This window comes from Bos indicus x Bos taurus, chromosome 26 (assembly GCF_003369695.1).
Source record: "Bos indicus x Bos taurus breed Angus x Brahman F1 hybrid chromosome 26, Bos_hybrid_MaternalHap_v2.0, whole genome shotgun sequence".
NCBI classification, from domain to species: Eukaryota; Metazoa; Chordata; class Mammalia; order Artiodactyla; family Bovidae; genus Bos; species Bos indicus x Bos taurus.
The window spans coordinates 35399151-35417922 of NC_040101.1; the positions used below are offsets into that span (position 1 = coordinate 35399151).

Sequence of the window (18772 nt, forward strand, 5' to 3'; positions counted from 1 at the left end):
GAGGAAATGAGTGCAGATGCTCAGAATAAGGAATTGACTGAATAAAGCTCTCACAAATTGGAAGTTGGGAGAGTAAAAGCCCTTCACAAGGACAACTAAGGTGGGTTTAGAGGAGGGATATATGTGACATAAAATTGATAATAAGAATGGGACAATCTGAAATACTGACTACAGAGGTCATGAGCATACCAAAAATAATCATTTCTTCATACCCAGTCCTCTAGACTAGCATTAATTTAATAAGGCTCTTATAATCCCCAGGTGACCTGTGGCATACCCAATATTATACAATCCAACACCATTAAGATAGACTTAACCCTATCACAGTTGTACCTGATAGACAAAAGTAGTTATCCCCATTGGTAACATCAACTTCATACAGTTTCTAAGTTTGTCAACTCAAAATTACTCTGAGACCAAGAAGGAGAGTAGAGTTCTTATAAACCGTTATTGCTATTTCTATCTGTTCATGTGAATTTGAAGAATCAATGGTTATGTACACATAGCCTATCAAAACTAAACTAGCCTATACAAAACCTTGCTGAAGGAAATTAAAGAAGACCTAAATAAATGGAAATACATCCCATGTTCATCTATTGAAAGACTTAAAAGTTAAGATGGCATTACTCCCTAACTGATCTACAGATGCAACATGATCCATGTGAAAATGGATCAGATTCTACTAGGATGGTTAGAATCAAAAAGACACATAATTCGAAGCACTGTCAAATATGTGAATACATTGTAAGCTTCATACACTGCTGGTGAGTATATAAAATGGTGCAGCCAATTTTACGTGTAAGTTTTCTTCTAGATTTATAGCTTCAGTTCTTACATTAAGACTTTGATCTGCCACACTTCCTTCAAAGGTTAAATATAAAGTTATCATCTGTCTGTGCTGGGCTCAGTTGTGTTCGACTCTTTGTGACTCCATGGACTACAGCCTACCAGGCTCCTCTGTCCTTGGAACTTCCCAAGCAAGAATACAGGAGTGGATTGTCATTTCCTATTCCAGGGATCTTCCTGACCCAGGGATTGAACTCCCATCTCCTATGTCACTCGCACTGGCAGGCAGATTCTTTGCCACTGTGTGACCTGGGAAGCCCACCAACAATTCTATCACTAGGTATATACCCAAGAGAAATTAAAACATATGTGTATACAAAACCTGTGGGGCTTCCCAGGTGGTGCTAGTAGTAAAGAGTCCGCCTGCCATTACAGCAGGGGTAAAAGGTATGGGCTCAGTTCCTGGCTTGGGAAGATCCCCTGGAGCAGGCCATGGCAACCAACTCCAGTATTCTTGCCTGGAGAATCCCATGGACAGAGGAGCTGACAGGCTACAGTCCATAGGGTCGCAAAGAGTTGGACATGACTGAAGCAACTTAACAAATGCACACATACATAAAACTTGTACATAAATGTCCACAAACTCATAAAAACCAAAATAGAAGGAACCAAAATGTCCATCAACCAACAAACAGATATACAAAATGTGGTATATCCACACTGAAATGCCATTTAATCATTTAAAGGAATGAAGTACTGATGTATGCTACATTATCAATGAACCCTGAAAGCATTAAGTGAAAGAAGCTAGACACAAAAGACACATATTGTATAATTCCATTAACATGAAATGTCCAGAATAGCAAACTTATAAAGATGGAAGATAGGTTAGTGAAGCCTAGAACTGGGGAGACTGGGGAGGAATGAGGGTGACTCCAAAAGCATATAAGATTTCTTTTCAAGGTCATAAAAATATTCAGAAATTGGTTGTGGTGGTAGTTGTTCAACTCTGTGAAAATATTGAATTGTATACTGAATGTGTGAGGGATATGGTATATAAATTATACTGAATAAAGATAAAATATATATATATATATAAATATATACTATAAAAAAATAAATATGATAGTGAACTCCAGAGAAACAATAAGGGTTTTAAACATAGCACTGATGAAACAGCCACTGTTAAATGGAATACCAGACATCGTAGAGCCTCCTTAACCCAGGATTAGTGGAGAGACTTCATAGCACAATGAGAATCCCTCAAATTATGTGCAAAATATCAGGAACTCATATAGGTGCATCTTTCTAGGACAGTTTCCTTACTCTTAATCAGATTCTCAAATCAACTGGGCCCCAGAAGGACAAAAATCATTGCCCAAGCACCAGAGAAAGCAGAGAGCAGATTTGCTTCTTCCTTGCTCCTGTTTCTTTAAGCCACTCCATGTGCTTCCCTTCATTCTGTTCAAAACACATGATTTGAGCAGTCCAGTGCAAATCCATGAACAATTCTTCAAATGTCATCTTCATCAGCATCTTTGGCTCCTTGCCATTTTAGCCTACTAACTGTTTTCTCATTTCTGCCCAGTGCTACAAAGTGGTTGAATAAAATAATCATGGCCTCAGATGAAGAAATTTCTTTCTCTAGAATTAGTTTCTACAGTGCTTTTTGCAGCTTTTACTGGATCCGGCCTTTCCCCAGTTCAAGAACGGCTTTGCACCTACACAAAATTTTTTATGGCACCTATATTGCTTTTGCCATAATTTTCAACTTGACCCTACCACTAATCACATTCACTATTAAAATTTACTATCTGAATTTTTCCCTCCTTAGTTGAACTTTTCAGATAACAAATTTGATCTTTTTACTGAGACTTCCCAGACACTCCCTATAATTTGGCTCTCATCCTCTCTTCTAACTAAAACTAATATTTATGGATCTTTGATAATATGACAAGATGGACAGATTGATTTTATTTCAGAATCCTCTGCATTTCCATGTTCCAGACTTTCATCAAGCCAAAGTCCAAAGAAATTAAAAATCTCATAGCTGGCCCTTGAGCTCCATTCTCATTGTACCGGTCATTCTACAAAACTCCCAGGATAATCTTCCCCAGTAATTATTTGCATTCTACTCTTGTTCTGGTTCATACATCTACCAGATAAAAATCAAAATTTCTAATGCCAACTTTTATGTTAACTTGAAGGACACCAACTTCCAACTCTATATCTTTCCAGAATCATTTTTGGTTACACTCAGTTAAGGCTTCTCTCTTCTACCCACCTAGTCTCTACCACAAACACCTCTGAACCTCTCATGACATCATTCTACCAATCTGAAATTCCCTCCCCGATGACTTATTGCAAATATTTGAAGATATACGTCAAGCTTCAGGACATACAGGAAACCCAAGCAGGCTAAATCCTTCCTTCTCACTCTCCCACATGCTATGTGAAATGATCACACCCACTTTCCCATTATGGCTCAGTATTTTGTATTTCTCACTTGTCTGCACTTCCATTTCACCTGAGATGTGTGTTCTCTTTCTTCTCATCTAGCCTATTAGTACCCAACAGACAAGGTCCATGTATCCCAGTTATTTAACTATTCGATTTTAAATCTCCCATGATGCTCAATCCAGATCCATGCACAAATAGTACCCAAAGTGCTAATCAAGCATTTCTCCTCTAACCATTAAACATCCCTAATAAGTACAGAACAAGTTAATGAACAAAAAAATTCAGGCAAATAGATAACCAATCTGTCATCAACATTTTACCTGTTCCATTTTGATCAGGAAACAATCGATGAAGTCCCGAGGATTGTTAATGTCCAGAGTTGCTTGATGTTCTTTTACTTTCTCCAAAACATAGCTTCTTATATAAGCAAAATTTTTAAATAGTTTGTTATGACTCCCTGGGAAATAGTCGATGAGAATAGGGAAAGTGTTGCAGACCTTAAAGATTAAAAATATGTATTTATTAAATTAAAAATATATGTTGAAGACATATATACCATATGCCTAGCCCTGGTTAAAAACTGAAGTGAATAAAAATGGTCTATATCTTCAGGGGGAGCTTTTTATATTATACATATAAAATAATTCTTTATGCTGATAGAGGTATTTAAGGGAGAAAACTCTGACCAGGTGATAAAAGTTGACAGTAATTTCCTATATTCATACAACAACCTTATGTTATTAAAGCATTTTTATGTCAATTCTCTCTTTTTCTAAATTAATTCTTCTTTACAACCTTGAAATACAGAGTAAGATGAATTACTATGATGCACATATTATATATGAGGACAGAGATTAAGGAAGTTTGGAAGTTTTATCATCCCAAGCCCAATCACCTGGTCAGCTAGGATACCAACTAAAGCATCAAACACCCCTGCCCTGGCCAGTGTTCCCGGTGGCATCTCTGTTCACAAACTTTCTTCCTCTCTGAAAGAGATATTCTCTTTCTTCCTAAAGTAGGATATTTCTGCTAAGTAATATGATGAGGAAATCACCAAGTGCGATTGGAGGACAAGCCTGTGCACAATGGAAACCTTCCAGGAAGGGCCTGGACGTTCATTGAGTGCTGTGGGCATGCTTCTGGGCAGTCACCAAAGTAGTTTATGGAAACTGGGTTTTGGTGGGGTAGTGGAAAAAACCACTGGCCAGGGAGTCAAGAGTCTTGAATTCCAGCTTTATATTCAGGCTTTTCTTTTCTCTGTAAAATAAAAGCACAGCCACCTTTCCCAGATGTTTACTTTATGACACTAAGGCAGGATTGTTACTTTCAAACATTCACTTAGAATAACATCAGCAAAAATGATGCAGTAGACAACTCAGAAGGCCTTAAAAAGCGTCAGAAAATTAAGCAAAAACTATCAGAATCAACTTGTCAGAACTCTAGAGCACCAAGGTTTACAGCAATCACATAAATGTTGAATCAAGGATAAGATAACTTAAAAACAGCAGAAAAGATCTGTTATTGCTTTTTCTCCTTGTCCCACCTCCTTCCTTGGCAGTGGCCTTAACAAGGGCAGCTTGTGGTATGGGAGCCTGCTTCCTCATTCTGGTGGTACCGGGGCAGACCTCACTAACAAGGAACTGTGTATCTGTGTTCTAACCTGTCTGGGGCCACCTGAGGTATTGACACAGAAACTTGTTTTTGTTTCATCTGACTTGGAACTTAGGGTGGAAACACAGTACGGATGTCTCAAAGACCTGGCAAGATTAATGAAAAACCCACAGTTGCCTGGAGCAAAGGATTACAGTTAAGGCACACAACAGAGCCCCAAACTCCAGAAAGAACAGCTGGGGAGGGAGTGCCTTTAAGAAATTAGCACATTCAAAAGCACCCATGTATACTGAGGAATTCAGAAAGCTATACACATGCCCAGGGCAGGACACCTGCTAAGAAAAGACCTAAGAAGAGACTAAGCTATCACCTCTGGCTGATCTCTAGGCTGAGTGCAAGTAACAAGCGAAGACCAAGACAGAGTTGAAAATAACCTGGCTAAAGGATTCCCAGGCTGCTCAGTGGTAAGAGAACCCACCTGCCAATGCAAAAGTTCAGTCCCTGGGTAAGGAAGATCCCCTGGAGATGGAAATGGCAACCCACCACAGTATCCTTGGGATACTGGGAAATCCCTGGGAAAAGCCAGGATACTGGGAAAAGCCTGGGAAATCCCATGGACAAAGGAGCCTCGCAGGTACAGTCCATAGGATCACAAAGAGTCGGACATGACTAGCAACTAAGCACACAAGGACAAATCTAGGAGTCATTTCCTTCCCTTTATTTCCTCCCTTTCTCCCTTTCTTCTTTCCTCCCTTCCTCTCTATCTCCATCTCTTTGTCTCACTTTTCTTCTCTTAGGATCCTCACATTCAATGGCATTGCTATCCACAGACTCACAGATATGAAAACAAGCTATAGAGGGAGAGGAGAGGATAGAGGGGCAACACAAGGGTAGTGAGGGAAAAAAAGGGTTTTATAGGATTATATGAAATCTTGTGTGTGAAACTTCTGAAAACTGTAAAGCACTATAGATTTTAAAGAATATTTTATTCAATTTTTTAAAAAGAAAAAAGCAAAAAAAAAAAAAACAAAAATCAAAAAACTCTATTCAAATACTAGTTGAACATAATAAGCTAAAGGAACAGAAATTTCAGCAACCACACTAGACAAAAAAAAGAGATTGTGCCAAAACAGTTTAGAAAAGTCACTAAATAAATGAATAGCTACAGCTTGCAAAAGTCAATGGAGAAGGCAATGGCACCCCACTCCAGTACTTTTGCCTAGAAAATCCCATGGACAGAGGAACCTGGTAGGGTGCAGTCCATGGGGTCGCTAGGAGTCGGACACGACTGAGCAACTTCACTTTCACTTTTCACTTTCATGCATTGGAGAAGGAAATGGCAACCCACTCCAGTGTTTTTGCCTGGAGAATCCCAGGGCAGAGCCTGGTGGGCTGCCGTCTATGGGGTCACACAGAGTCGGACATGACTGAAGCGACACAGCAGCAGCAGCAGCAAAAGTCAAACAAACAGAAACTATATCAAACTAAAAAAAACAAAACAAAGAGGGGAAAATCTGATTCCCAGTTGCCACACTGGTGGATGAAACTGGAGCCTATTATACAGAGTGAAGCAAGCCAGAAAGAAAAACACCAATACAGTATACTAACACATATATATGGAATTTAGAAAGATGGTAATGACAACCCTGTATGCAAGACAGCAAAAGAGACACAGATGTATAGAACAGTCCTTTGGACTCTGTAGGAGAGGGAGGGGGGGATGATTTAGGAGAATGGCATTAAAACATGTATAATATCACATAAGAAATGAATCGCCAGTCCAGGTTCTATGCAGTATACAGGAAGCTTGGGGCTGGTGCACTGGGATGACCCAGAGGGATGGTATGGGGAGGGAGGTAGGAGGGGGGTTCAGGATGGGAAACACGTGTACACCCGTGGTGGATGCATGTTGATGTATGGCAAAACCAATACAATATTGTAAAGTAAAAAATAATAATAATAATAAATAAAATAAATAAATTTAAAAAATGTTCAGTTTTCAAACATTCTCTTCACAGCTTGGTCCATACTGAATTATGAACTTGTCAGAGAAAAGAACACAGATGACTTCTCAGGAAAAAAGGAGCATGCCCTCACCTGCATCCATGGGGAGCTCGCAACCTGGAGATTTTCATTAAATTTGTCTAGCAAGTTAAGAAAATTCTGATCTGTATAATCAAACCGATTTTGGAAAATAATGGAGCAGATCACATTGCAGGGAGCGCAGCCCAGGATGAAAGTGGGATCACAGGGTGACCCTAAAGAATGGAAAAGATTTATAAAACACTGTTAAAATATAAATATACAACTTTGCTGTGGATAACAGATAATTATAGAATATATAAATCAACATTTACATAGAAATTCCCTTATCAGCAAAAATTTAAGTATGCTTAAAATACATCATTATTGCCTTTAATATGAGTTGACCATACCATCCTTTGTTTGTTTAACAGACCTTTTTTTTTTTTAACGTTTTAGCTGGGCTGCACAGTTTGAGGGATCTTAGCTCACCAACCACAAACTGAACATGGACCCATGGCAGAGAGAGCCCAGAATCCTAACCATTCAGCCATCCTAGTTTGTTTAATAACTTGTTCCCAAAATCTCCATTTCCTTCACTGCCTTGAGCCAAATTGTTGGTTATTTTGAAGAATGGAAAAAAATGTTAAAGGTCCGGTTAAAAACAACAATTCAAGTTATCTATCAGTACAGAATCACATCTATCTGGTAAGCTAAACAATTAAGCACTGATGTAAGAAAGAAAAAATATTTAGGAACCTGGGAACCTTTTATATATAATAAATAGTTGAAGGAATGACTGGTAGGATCAAGAAAGGAAGAGATTTAAGAGAGAAAGATTATGGAAAAATTCAGGTGTTTGATGGAAAAATGAGTAAAAGTCATCCACATTGTATGAGAAGAAAAAGTAACACAAATAAACTGCAAACTCTAAGATTTGTTTGCCTAAAATAAAAGTAAGAATTCTCCACTTCAAACTTCAATCACAAAGCAAACAAGAAAGGTTAAAATGAAATGTCCATGTGTGTGACGACTAAAATCTGATTTTTAATCTTTCCTATCAGGTCACTGGAGAGGAAGACTTACAAAGCAGATAGTTTGGAATCCAGACCGAAAATAAGATTCATTGTGACAAGCGCTTCATAAATCAGTACAGCTAGCAGTAGGGGTGAAAAATTACCCTAAGAGTTTTAATCCCAAACCCAATTGTTTTAAAATGTACTTGGGGTTTTATTTTTATTCACATGATGAGGTCAACAGATCAGGAGATGATAGCCATAGAGAAGATAGTTTATTCCCAAGAGGAGGGGGTACATCACCCAGGACCACGTGGGGAAGCACCAAGATTGGTCAGGAGACAGCATGGAGCAGAGCTTTCACAGGGGTTTCATGGAAGAAATGAGCAAGGTGGGGTCAGTATGCTAACTAACCTTAGGATTGGATAGTTTGGATAATTTCAGAGGGCTCTAGGCAGTAGGGAGAAGGCAATGGCAACCCACTCCAGTACTCTTGCCTGGAGAATCCCATGGACGGAGGAGCCTAGTAGGTTACAGTCTTCGGGGTCTTGAAGAGGCGGACACGACTGAGCAGCTTCACTTTCACTTTTCACTTTCACGCATTGGAGGAGGAAATGGCAACCCACTCCAGTGTTCTTGCCTGGAGAATCCCAGGGACGGTGGAGCCTGGTGGGCTGCCGTCTATGGGGTAGCACAGAGTCAGACACGACTGGAGTGACTTAGCAGCAGTAGCAGCAGCTAGGCAGTAGGGATGGTCCCTGGTTGTCCCATAATGCCTTGGGTTAATTTAGGGCAGGGAGAATATTGGCTTGGTGTGTGAGGGTTTCATAAAGTAGGTATCCAGAGGGTATGGGCTCTGGATGGTTGGCTTAAAAATCAAAGGCGCGCTCATAGAAAAGATGTGATGCTCTATCTCAGGATTAACTAACCCTGGGAGAGGCAGTTGCTCCCCAGGTCTGCAAGGCCTTCCAAGATGTCAAAGTATCATAAAATATGGAAAATACAAAACATGGGAAAAGGAAAGTGAAAGTCTCTCAGTCATGTCTGACTTTTTGCAACCCCATGGACTATACAGTCTATGGAATTCTCTAGGCCAGAATACTGGAGTGGGTAGCCTTTCCCTTCTCCAGGGGATCGTCCCAACCCAGGGACTGAACCCAGGTCTCCAACACTGCAGGCAGATTCTTTACCAGTAAGGGAGGGGAGATAAATGTAAAGAGAAAGTTGAAGTTGGAAGCAACTAATTAGGAAGGCAGGCTGAAATCCAAATAAATCATTTTATAACCTCGTATTTGTGTAAACTTTAGGATTATTCTATAGCATCTATTTCTTAGAATTCATAAAACAATACTGTAACTTAGAAGCAACATTAAATAACTCAAGCTGATAATTTTAAAACAGTTGTTTACAAGGAAATCACAATAGATGAGGCCTGCACTGAAGGATACCTAAGTAATTAGAACCATAGAAAAGTATCATTACTGGCTAGAACTGTAGGCAATGAGTGTCTGAAGAAACCCTCAGACATCTGAGTAAGGTTGACCATACAAATACAGGCCAATTAAGTGAAAGCACATGCCCTCCAGAGGGGCATGATGAATTCATTCCCACCGTGTCCACTTGACAAGTATTCCCTGATGAAATGTTCTGGAATAGATAACCCAAACTGACACTATGGGGAGGGAAATTGCTCTCTAATGCACACACACACAAAAATGAGACTCAAAACCTCCTACCTTCATGTCCTAATGATGTGAAAACAAAAATTTCAAATCAGAATAGGATTAAATGACCTTTAATCCACACTATATGCCCCATCCTGGGTGTACACACACAACAAGCATAGATACACAAAAGCCCTTTTGGCTCTCTCCTCTCTCTCTCTTCTCCATGGGAAGGCTGAAAACCAGGAACCGTATGAAAGATGTGGCCGCCCCTGAAATGTTTCCAAGGGCGTCCCTGGAGAAATGAGCGGTCTGCTGAGGTCAGAATTACAGAGCATAGAATCACCCACCGTTGGTTTTTCTCAACTCCTCCACCAGGCAGTGCGCTTCTTCTTGAACGCGGTCCTCGATGCTCCTCTTCCCCATCCCAAAATTCCGCAGGGTCATGAGGGAGAAGCGTCGGATCTCCTTCCATCTCTTCCCGTTGCTGAAAATGATTCCTGCCAGGAGGGGAAACAGAGACTAGGAGGAAGGCCCTAGAGAAGGAGGAGTGAGCTGACACTTGGCAGCCTCAGAGATGGACCAAGCTCTGCTGAGGAGGCTTTTCAAATTCCTCTTTTCCATTCTCCCCACCCCCATTACCAATGTTGGACACGTGCATATGCACACTTACCATATCCTTTATTAACTCTTTGAGACATTGGGATATTGCCTCTTCCAGAAAATTCTTCTCCCTGATCAATTAGGGCTTCTTTCACTGCTTCATACCCATGCAACACAACAGTGGGCCTCAAGCCAAAATACACTGTGAACACAGGGCCATATGTGTTTGAGAGCTGGGAAATGGAAAGAAAATGCAAATATTAGCAAAAGAAGTCACAATTTGGTCTATTTTGCTCATGATTAAGACTGTTATTATCATAATATTGTTGATAATTTATTCTCCCACACATAACTACAAACATTTCTGGATCTTATATATCAATATCAGTTCAGTCACTATCATGTCCAACTCCTTGCGACCCCATGGACTGCAGCACACCAGGCCTCCCTGTCCATCACCAACTCCCGGAGTTTACTTAAATTCCTGTCCATTGAGTCGGTGATGCCATCCAACCATCTCATCCTCTGTTGTCCCCTTCACCTCTCTACTTCAATCTTTTCCCATCAGGGTCTTTTCCAGTGAATCAGTTCTTCACATCAGGTGGCCAAAGTACTGGAGTTTCAGCTTCAGCATCAGTCCTTCCAACAAATATTCGGGGCTGATTTCCTTTAGGATGGACTGGTTGGATCTCCTTGCAGTCCAAAGGACTCTCAAGAGGCTTCTCCAACACCACAGTTCAAAAGCATCAGTTCTTTAGTGCTCAGCTTTCTTTATAGTCCAACTCTCACATCCATACATGATCACTGTAAAAACCATAGCTTTGACTAGACAGACCTTTGCTGGCAAAGTAATGTCTCTGCTTTTGAATATGCTATCTAAGTTGGTCATGACTTTTCTTCCAAGGAGCAAGCATCATTTAATTTCATGGCTGCAGCCACCATCTTCAGTGATTTTGGAGCCCCCAAAAATAAAATCTGTCACTGTTTCCACTGTTTCCCCATCTATTTGCCATGAAGTGATGGGACCAGTTGCCATGATCTTAGTTTTCTGAATGTTGAGTTTTAAGCCAACTTTTTCACTCTCCTCTTTCACTTTCATCAAGAGGCTTTTTAGTTCTTCTTTGCTTTTTGCAATAAGGGTGGTGTCATCTGCATATCTGAGGTTATCTGTATTTCTCCCAGCAATGTTGATTCCAGCTTGTGCTTCATCCAGTCCAGTGTTTCTCATGACGTATTCTGCATATAAGTTAAATAAGCAGGGTGACAATATACAGCTTTGAGGTACTCTTTTACTCTGGTTCCATTTGGAACCAGTCTGTTGTTCCATGTCCAGTTCTAATTGTTGCTTCTTGGTCTGAGTATAGACTTCTCAAGAGGCAGGTCAGGTGGTCTGGTATTCCCATCTCATTCAGAATTTTCCACAGTTTATTGTGATCCACACAGTCAAAGGCTTTGGCATAGTCAATAAAGCAGAAGTAGATGTTTTTCTGGAACTCTCTTGCTTTTTCAGTGATCCAATGGATGTTGGCAATTTGATCTCTGGTTCCTCCGCCTTTTCTAAATCCATCTTGAACATCTGGAAGTTCATAGTTCACGTACGGCTTGAAGCCTGGCTTGGAGAATTTTGAGCATTACTTTACTAGCGAGTGAGATGAGTGCAGCTGTGCAGTAGTTTGAGCATTCTTTGGCATTGCCTTTCTTTGGGATTTATAAGTATGATAATTCAACATCCATTCATGAGGGAAAAAAAAGCAGTCTCACTAAAGTGGGTATAGAGGGAACATATCTCAGCATAATAAAGCAGAAGACCTAAATAGACCTTTCTCTGAAGAAGCACCTGCAGATGGCCAACATGCAATGAAAAGATTCTTTAAATCACTAACAATCAAAAAAAAAATCACTAACAATTAGAGAAGGGAAAATTGAAACCACAATGAGGTACCATTGTGGTTATCATCGAAATGTCTACAAGTGCTAAATGCTGAAGAGGGTGTGGAGGAAAGGGAAGCCTCTTACACTGTTGGTGGGAGTGTACATTGGTGCAGCACTAAGGAGAACAGTGTGGAAATTCCTTTAAAAACTAAAAATAAAACTACCATATAATCCAGCAATTTCACTCTTGGGTATATACCAAGAAAAAAAAAATGGGACTCTAATTCAAAAAGATAACGCATCCCAATGTTCACAGCAGCACTACTTACAATAGCCAAGACATAGAAGCAACCCAAGTGCGCTTAACAGATAAATGGCTTAAGTATATGTGGTATATACATACAATGGAATATTGCTAAGCCATAAAAAAAAAAAAAATAAAATGTTGCAGCAACACAGATGGGCCTAGAGAATAAGCTTAGTGAACTAAGTCAGAAATAGATGGGGAAACAGTGGAAACAGTGTCAGACTTTATTTTGGGGGGGGCTCCAAAATCACTGCAGATGGTGACTGCAGCCATGAAATTAAAAGATGCTTACTCCTTGGAAGAAAAGTTATGACCAACCTAGACAGCATATTGAAAAGCAGAGACATTACTTTGCCAACAAAGGTCTGTCTAGTCAAGGCTATGATTTTTCCAGTGGTCATGTGTGGATGTGAGAGTTGGACTGTGAAGAAGGCTGAGCACCGAAGAATTAATGCTTTTGAACTGTGGTGTTGGAGAAGACTCTTGAGAGTCCCTTGGACTGCAAGGAAATCCAACCAGTCCATTCTGAAGGAGATCAGCCCTGGGATTTCTTTGGAAGGAATGATGCTAAAGCTGAAACTCCAGTACTTTGGCCACCTCATGTGAAGAGTTGACTCATTGGAAAAGACTCTGATGCTGGGAGGGATTGGGGGCAGGAGGAGAAGAGGGACAGAGGATGAGATGGCTGGATGGCATCACTGACTCGATGGACGTGAATCTGAGTGAACTCTGGAAGTTGGTGATGGACAGGGAGGCCTGACATGCTGCAATACATGGGGTCGCAAAGAGTCGGACACGACTGAGCGACTGAACTGAACTGAACTAAGTCAGAAAAAGAAAGATACTACATGATATCGCTTATATAGAGAATCTTTAAAAAATACAAATGAATCTATATACAAATTGTAAACAGACTCACAGACACAGAAAACAAATTTGTGGGTAACCAAAGTGGATGAGGGACAAATTAGGGGTAAGAGATTAACAGATACAAACTACTATACATGAGACAGAAAAGCAACAAGGCTTACCATACAGCACAGGGAATTACATTCAGTAACTTGTAACAGTGGAGAAGGCAATGGCACCCCACTCCAGTACTCTTGGCTAGCAAATGGATGGAGAAAATGAAAATGCTCCTCCTGCCATGGACAGAGGAGCCTGGTAGGCTGCAGTCCGTGGGGTCGCTAAGAGTCAGACACAACCAAGCAACTTCACTTTCACTTTTCACTTTCATGAATTGGAGAAGGAAATGGCAACCCACTCCAGTGTTCTTGCCTGGAGAATCCCAGGGACGGGGGAGCCTGGTGGGCTGCAGTCTGTGGGGTCGCACAGAGTCGGACAGGACTGAAGCGACTTAGCAGCAGCAGCAGCAGCAACTTGTAACAGGACACCATGAAGATGGCGGTGCCCATCACCAATTGGGCCACAAAGCGATTGCACTGGGGGGAGGTGCCAGTGGGAGCCTGGGACACCTGAGCGGTGGTACCACTGAGCACGAGGTGCTGGAAGTGGATCAAGTGCAAAGCAATGTGCTCGTCCTGAGTCTGGAATCCCAGCCCGGGCGGCTGATCACCAGCAGCTCCTCACTAATAGACCACCAGCAGCTCTGAGGTGGCGGACAACTCGACCTGACACCAGAAGCATCACCTGGTAGACTTCCTAGCGGCAGTGGGCAGCCAGTTCTAGGAACAAGCGTCCTAGATACATGCTGTGTACTTGGTTACTTCAGTTGTGTCTGACTCTTTGCGACCCTATGGCCTGCAGCCCACCAGGCTCCTCTGTCCAGGGGATCATCCCAGCAAGAATACTAGAGTGGATTGCCATGCCCTCCTCCAGGAGATCTTCCCCACGCAGGGATCGAACTGGCATCTCCTGCATGTCCTTGATTGCAGGTGGATTCTTTACCACTGAGTCACTGGGCAAGCCCCTGCATGCTGTAAAGCAAACGCCTACCAAAGAGTCCCCGAGGGCAGCGGATGGTAAGGGAAGGGGGAGTCAGTTTACATCACAGACAAGTAACAAATCCTCAGATTGTTTTAGTTGTTGGACACCATATTAAGAATGGCCTTTCTTACTCAAAATAGGAAAAAGGGATTTCTACATTATAAAATGGCTTCAGCCATTAAGAAAACTCCCTTCAGTGGTTCAAACATATCCTTCATTCATTCTCAAGACAGACGAACTTACATTCTTCCGTTATGTAAATCAAACCACAGAGAAGGGAGTATACTCTAGGGCTCACAGGTGAGTAATTTCATTATTTATATAAGTTGGTTCTGTTTGTGTAATAGTGGGATATTTTATTTCCTGATCCTTAAACGTTAAGGGCTACCACAGAGAAGTATGATTTCCAGGGCTAATCTCTTTTAATAATTACTTTACATTAAAGCCTAAATGCTATTTTTCCTATCCTGTCCTTCTTTCTGTTTTTGAAGACAAGAACAGTGAAAAAGAGACAGTATAAGAAACTATGGGTACTTTTATATCAGGTGTATATCTCACTGGATTTTTTTGTTGTTTAGGAAGCTAATATAGTTCTCCTTAAAACAGGAGAAATGTTAAAGGAAGCCATAGTTGGCATTAGAAATTATGGTAGAAATATTAATAGTTTCTTTTCAAAGAAGAGAACAGAAGTCAGTACTTGACTTTCCAGAAAGTTTCTTATTCAGTTTTCAAGTCCCTTTCCTGGGTTCCATAGAATTAAATGTACTCCTAACTTTTTTTTTTTTTTTTTTTTTGCTTAGTAAAAAAGGTAGCAATGCTTTATAAATTTATAAACATTTAGTTTTAAGTTTCAAATTCTGTCCCCAGGCAGATTGCAATTTGAGATGAACTGGAAAGGAGCCAACAAGATAGAATACAGGACAATTATATGCGTATATTGAAAGATAAAAAGGGATAAAAAATTTTAGGTCAGATTTAAAGGGTTTGGAATCAAGACTTTAGTTAAATTAAGCTCTACATTCACTAGACAAGTTGATCCTCCGGAAATGTTTCTAAAATCTGAAAAATCAAGGTAAGCACCCCTTTTCCCCCTGAGGATCTAGTGAAGCGTAAACACAAAATGGTTTACAATCAGATTTGTTCTAGAAAATCTTACAGTCACCAAAGCATGGCTTTAGAGTTCAAATTCTAGGTGTTTTACTACCTGGGAATTACTTGGAACAAGTCACTTCATATGCAGAAATGGAGATGTAATAGTTCAGTTCAGTTCAGTTCAGTCGCTCAGTCGTGTCCATCTCTTTGTGACCCCATGAATCGCAGCACGCCAGGCCTCCCTCTCCATCACCAACACCCAGAGTTCACTCAGACTCACATCCATTGAGTTAGTGATGCCATCCAGCCATCTCATCCTCTGTCACCCCCTTCTTCTCCTGCCCCCAATCCCTCCCAGCATCAGAGTCTTTTCCAATGAGTCAACTCTTCACATGAGGTGGCCAACCTACTGCAGTTTCAGCTTTAGCATTAGTCCTTCCAAAGAAATCCCAGGGCTGATCTCCTTTAGAATGGACTGGTTGGATCTCCTTGCAGTCCAAAGGACTCTCAAGAGTCTTCTCCAACACCACAGTTGAAAAGCATCAATTCTTCGGCGCTCAGCTTTCTTCACAGTCCAACTCTCACATCCATACATGACCACTGGAAAAACCATAGCCTTGACTAGATGGACCTTTGTTGGCAAAGTGATGTCTCTGCTTTTGAATATGCTATCTAGGTTGGTCATAACTTTCCTTCCAAGGAGTAAGTGTCTTTTAATTTCATGGCTGCAGTCACCATCTGCAGTGATTTGGGAGCCCAGAAAAATAAAGTCTGACACTCTTTCCACTGTTTCCCCATCTATTTCCCATGAAGTGATGGGACCGGATGCCATGATCTTTGTTTTCTGAATGTTGAGCTTTAAGCCAACTTTTTCACTCTCCACTTTCACCTTTATCAAGAGGCTTTTTAGTTCCTCTTCACTTTCTGCCATAAGGGTGGTGTCATCTGCATATCTGAGGTTATTGATATTTCTCTGGCAATCTTGATTCCAGCTTGTATTTCTTCCAGTCCAGCATTTCTCATGATGTACTCTGCATAGAAGTTAAATAAGCAGGGTGACAATATACAGCCTTGATGTACTCCTTTTCCTATTTGGAACCAGTCTGTTGTTCCATGTCCAGTTCTAACTGTTGCTTCCTGACCTGCATACAGATTTCTCAAGAGGCAGGTCAGGTGGTCTGGTATTCCCATCTCTTTCAGAATTTCCCACAGTTTACTGTGATCCACACAGTCAAAGGCTTTGGCATAGTCAATAAAGCAGAAATAGGTGTTTTTCTGGAACCCTCTTGCTTTTTCCATGATCCAGTGGATGTTGGCAATTTGATCTCTGGATCTCTTTGAACTATAGTTTTTCTGGGTGTTTTGTCCAGGAGTGATTTGCTGGATCATGTGGTGATTCTATTTTTAGTTTCCTGAGAACCCTCCATACTGTTTTCCATAGTGGCTGCACTAGTTTCCATTCCTACCAACAGTGTAGGAATGTTTTCTTTTCTGTACATCCTCTCCAACATTTGTTATTTGTAGACTTTTCATTATTTAGGCCATTTGGACCAGTGTGAGGTGATATCTCACTGTAGTTTTGATTTGCATTTCCCTAATAGTGATGTTGAGCATCTTTTCAGGGGTCTATGGCCATCTGTATGTTTTCTTTAGAGAAATTTTTACTAAAGAGAAGACCCAAATTTCAACATGGCTTAGTTGCCCTGTAGTGCCTAAGACATTTATTGGTAACCCCTGTGCCTACCTCAGAACCAATATACAACTGACTGCTTCTAGATCACTTGTAAAGCTCATCCCATGGGAATTCTGACTCAGCAGTAATAAATACTAGAAATCTACATTTTTAAAAACCACCCTTAGTGATTCAAATGCCCAGCCCAATTTAAGATCCGCTGCTATTACTGACAGGAAGCAAGCAAGCATCACAGAGACAGTGCCAGGACACGCAGCAGCTCATGAAAGAACAATTACTTTCATCTAGCATCGTGTCTTGAAGAAAGCAGCTTTGTGCAGAATCCAAAAGGATTTTGTTACCACCCCAGCTGGCTCTGAATAATGACTTTTTCCTTTCATTCACTCATATTTGTCCTGATCCCAAGCTATTTCCTTAACATCAGGCATAGTTCACTTCTTCACAGAAGTTAAATTTTCATGGTTATTCTGAACAAAACGTGCAGTTTATATAATTGATGACTTCTTGATCACATCGCTAATCACAAAACACTTCCCTTATCATTTATCTTCAGCCAAAAATCATAGCAAATGTGGTGAAACAAAGAAGAGAAGCAATACTCCAATCTTTTGCCACGTTATCATTTTGATTCAGTTATACAGAGACCTAAATGTTTCTCTACTCAAGAAATGCTTTCCACTCTTCTTGACAGTGACAGACAAAAAGTAATATTCCACTGGAGTATTTGCTTTAAAATGACATATTTTAGTAATTTTAAGATATTGTAATGTATTTTAATATATATTTTTTAAAGCAGATGTTCACTTACTTACCCTTTGCAAGCCACTGGAGGAACATAAAACCTACTTACATTGCTTAAGGATTTGCCAATGTTCTTAACATCTAACTGTAGGATATTTCCAAGAATCGGGAGAGGAGTGGGGCCCGGCGGTAGCTTCCCTTTCCCAGAGCTCTGTTTCCAGAGTGAGAGGAGAAGCAGACAGGAGAGACAGAGCACCAGGACCACAGCCAGATCCATTGGCGCCTTCTCTTCTTACTCAGAAGACTGTGAGCCTGAAACCTAAAGCTTTTATAACAGTCCCTGCTAATTCAACCTGTGCCTCTAACTCAGAAAGTGAACAGTCAGCTAGGTCTACTTTAATCTCTCTTTTGAAGGGACTTTAGCCCTGTGATAAAGATTAAAATATGGTGCTGTTTGTTTTGCTCTTTCCATTTTTTTTTTTAATGACCCATCTGAGCATTCCAGTTTAACAAGTCGGGGGTGGAACAACCTGGTGAGTTTTCTCCAGGAGGTTGATGACTAGTGAACTAATAAATGATTTAATCAAAAAGTTGCTCAACATTCTGGATTCTCTGATTAGTAACCAATTGAGAATTTAGGACTTTGAGGGCAAATGTTGTATATTACAAAATGCTTATCCTTTAATGCTTTATCAGATACTAATATATTTGTCCTTGAAAATGAAAGCCTTTTGAAATATTTTACTGTACCGTACTAACATTATAGCTTCTTAAACATAAACCAGGTAATATAACTCATATACCTTGAAGGTCTAAACATGTATCAAGTTCTTAGCTAAAAGTAAATTTACATATTTTACCATTAAATTGGAGAAGGCAATGGCAACCCACTCCAGTACTCTTGCCTGGAGAATCCCAGGGACGGTGGAGCCTGGTGGGCTACCGTCTATGGGGTCGC

The 18772-nt window shown here is 40.6% G+C and overlaps 1 protein-coding gene across 1 annotated transcript in view; it reads right to left on the reverse strand.

Annotated features, from left to right (window-relative positions):
• The window catches only part of LOC113884480 (cytochrome P450 2C18-like), a 41441-nt gene extending 23225 nt beyond the window's left edge, over positions 1 to 18216 (reverse strand). Inside the window, exons 1-5 of the mRNA XM_027529106.1 lie at positions 17924 to 18216; positions 10233 to 10395; positions 9910 to 10059; positions 6955 to 7115; positions 3567 to 3743 (exon numbers count right to left, since the gene is read on the reverse strand). Of these exons, the coding sequence (XP_027384907.1) occupies positions 3567 to 3743; positions 6955 to 7115; positions 9910 to 10059; positions 10233 to 10395; positions 17924 to 18091 (819 nt within the window). The 5' untranslated portion in view covers positions 18092 to 18216. The remainder of the gene's footprint in view (positions 1 to 3566; positions 3744 to 6954; positions 7116 to 9909; positions 10060 to 10232; positions 10396 to 17923) is intronic.
• Positions 18217 to 18772: the final 556 nt, after the last annotated feature.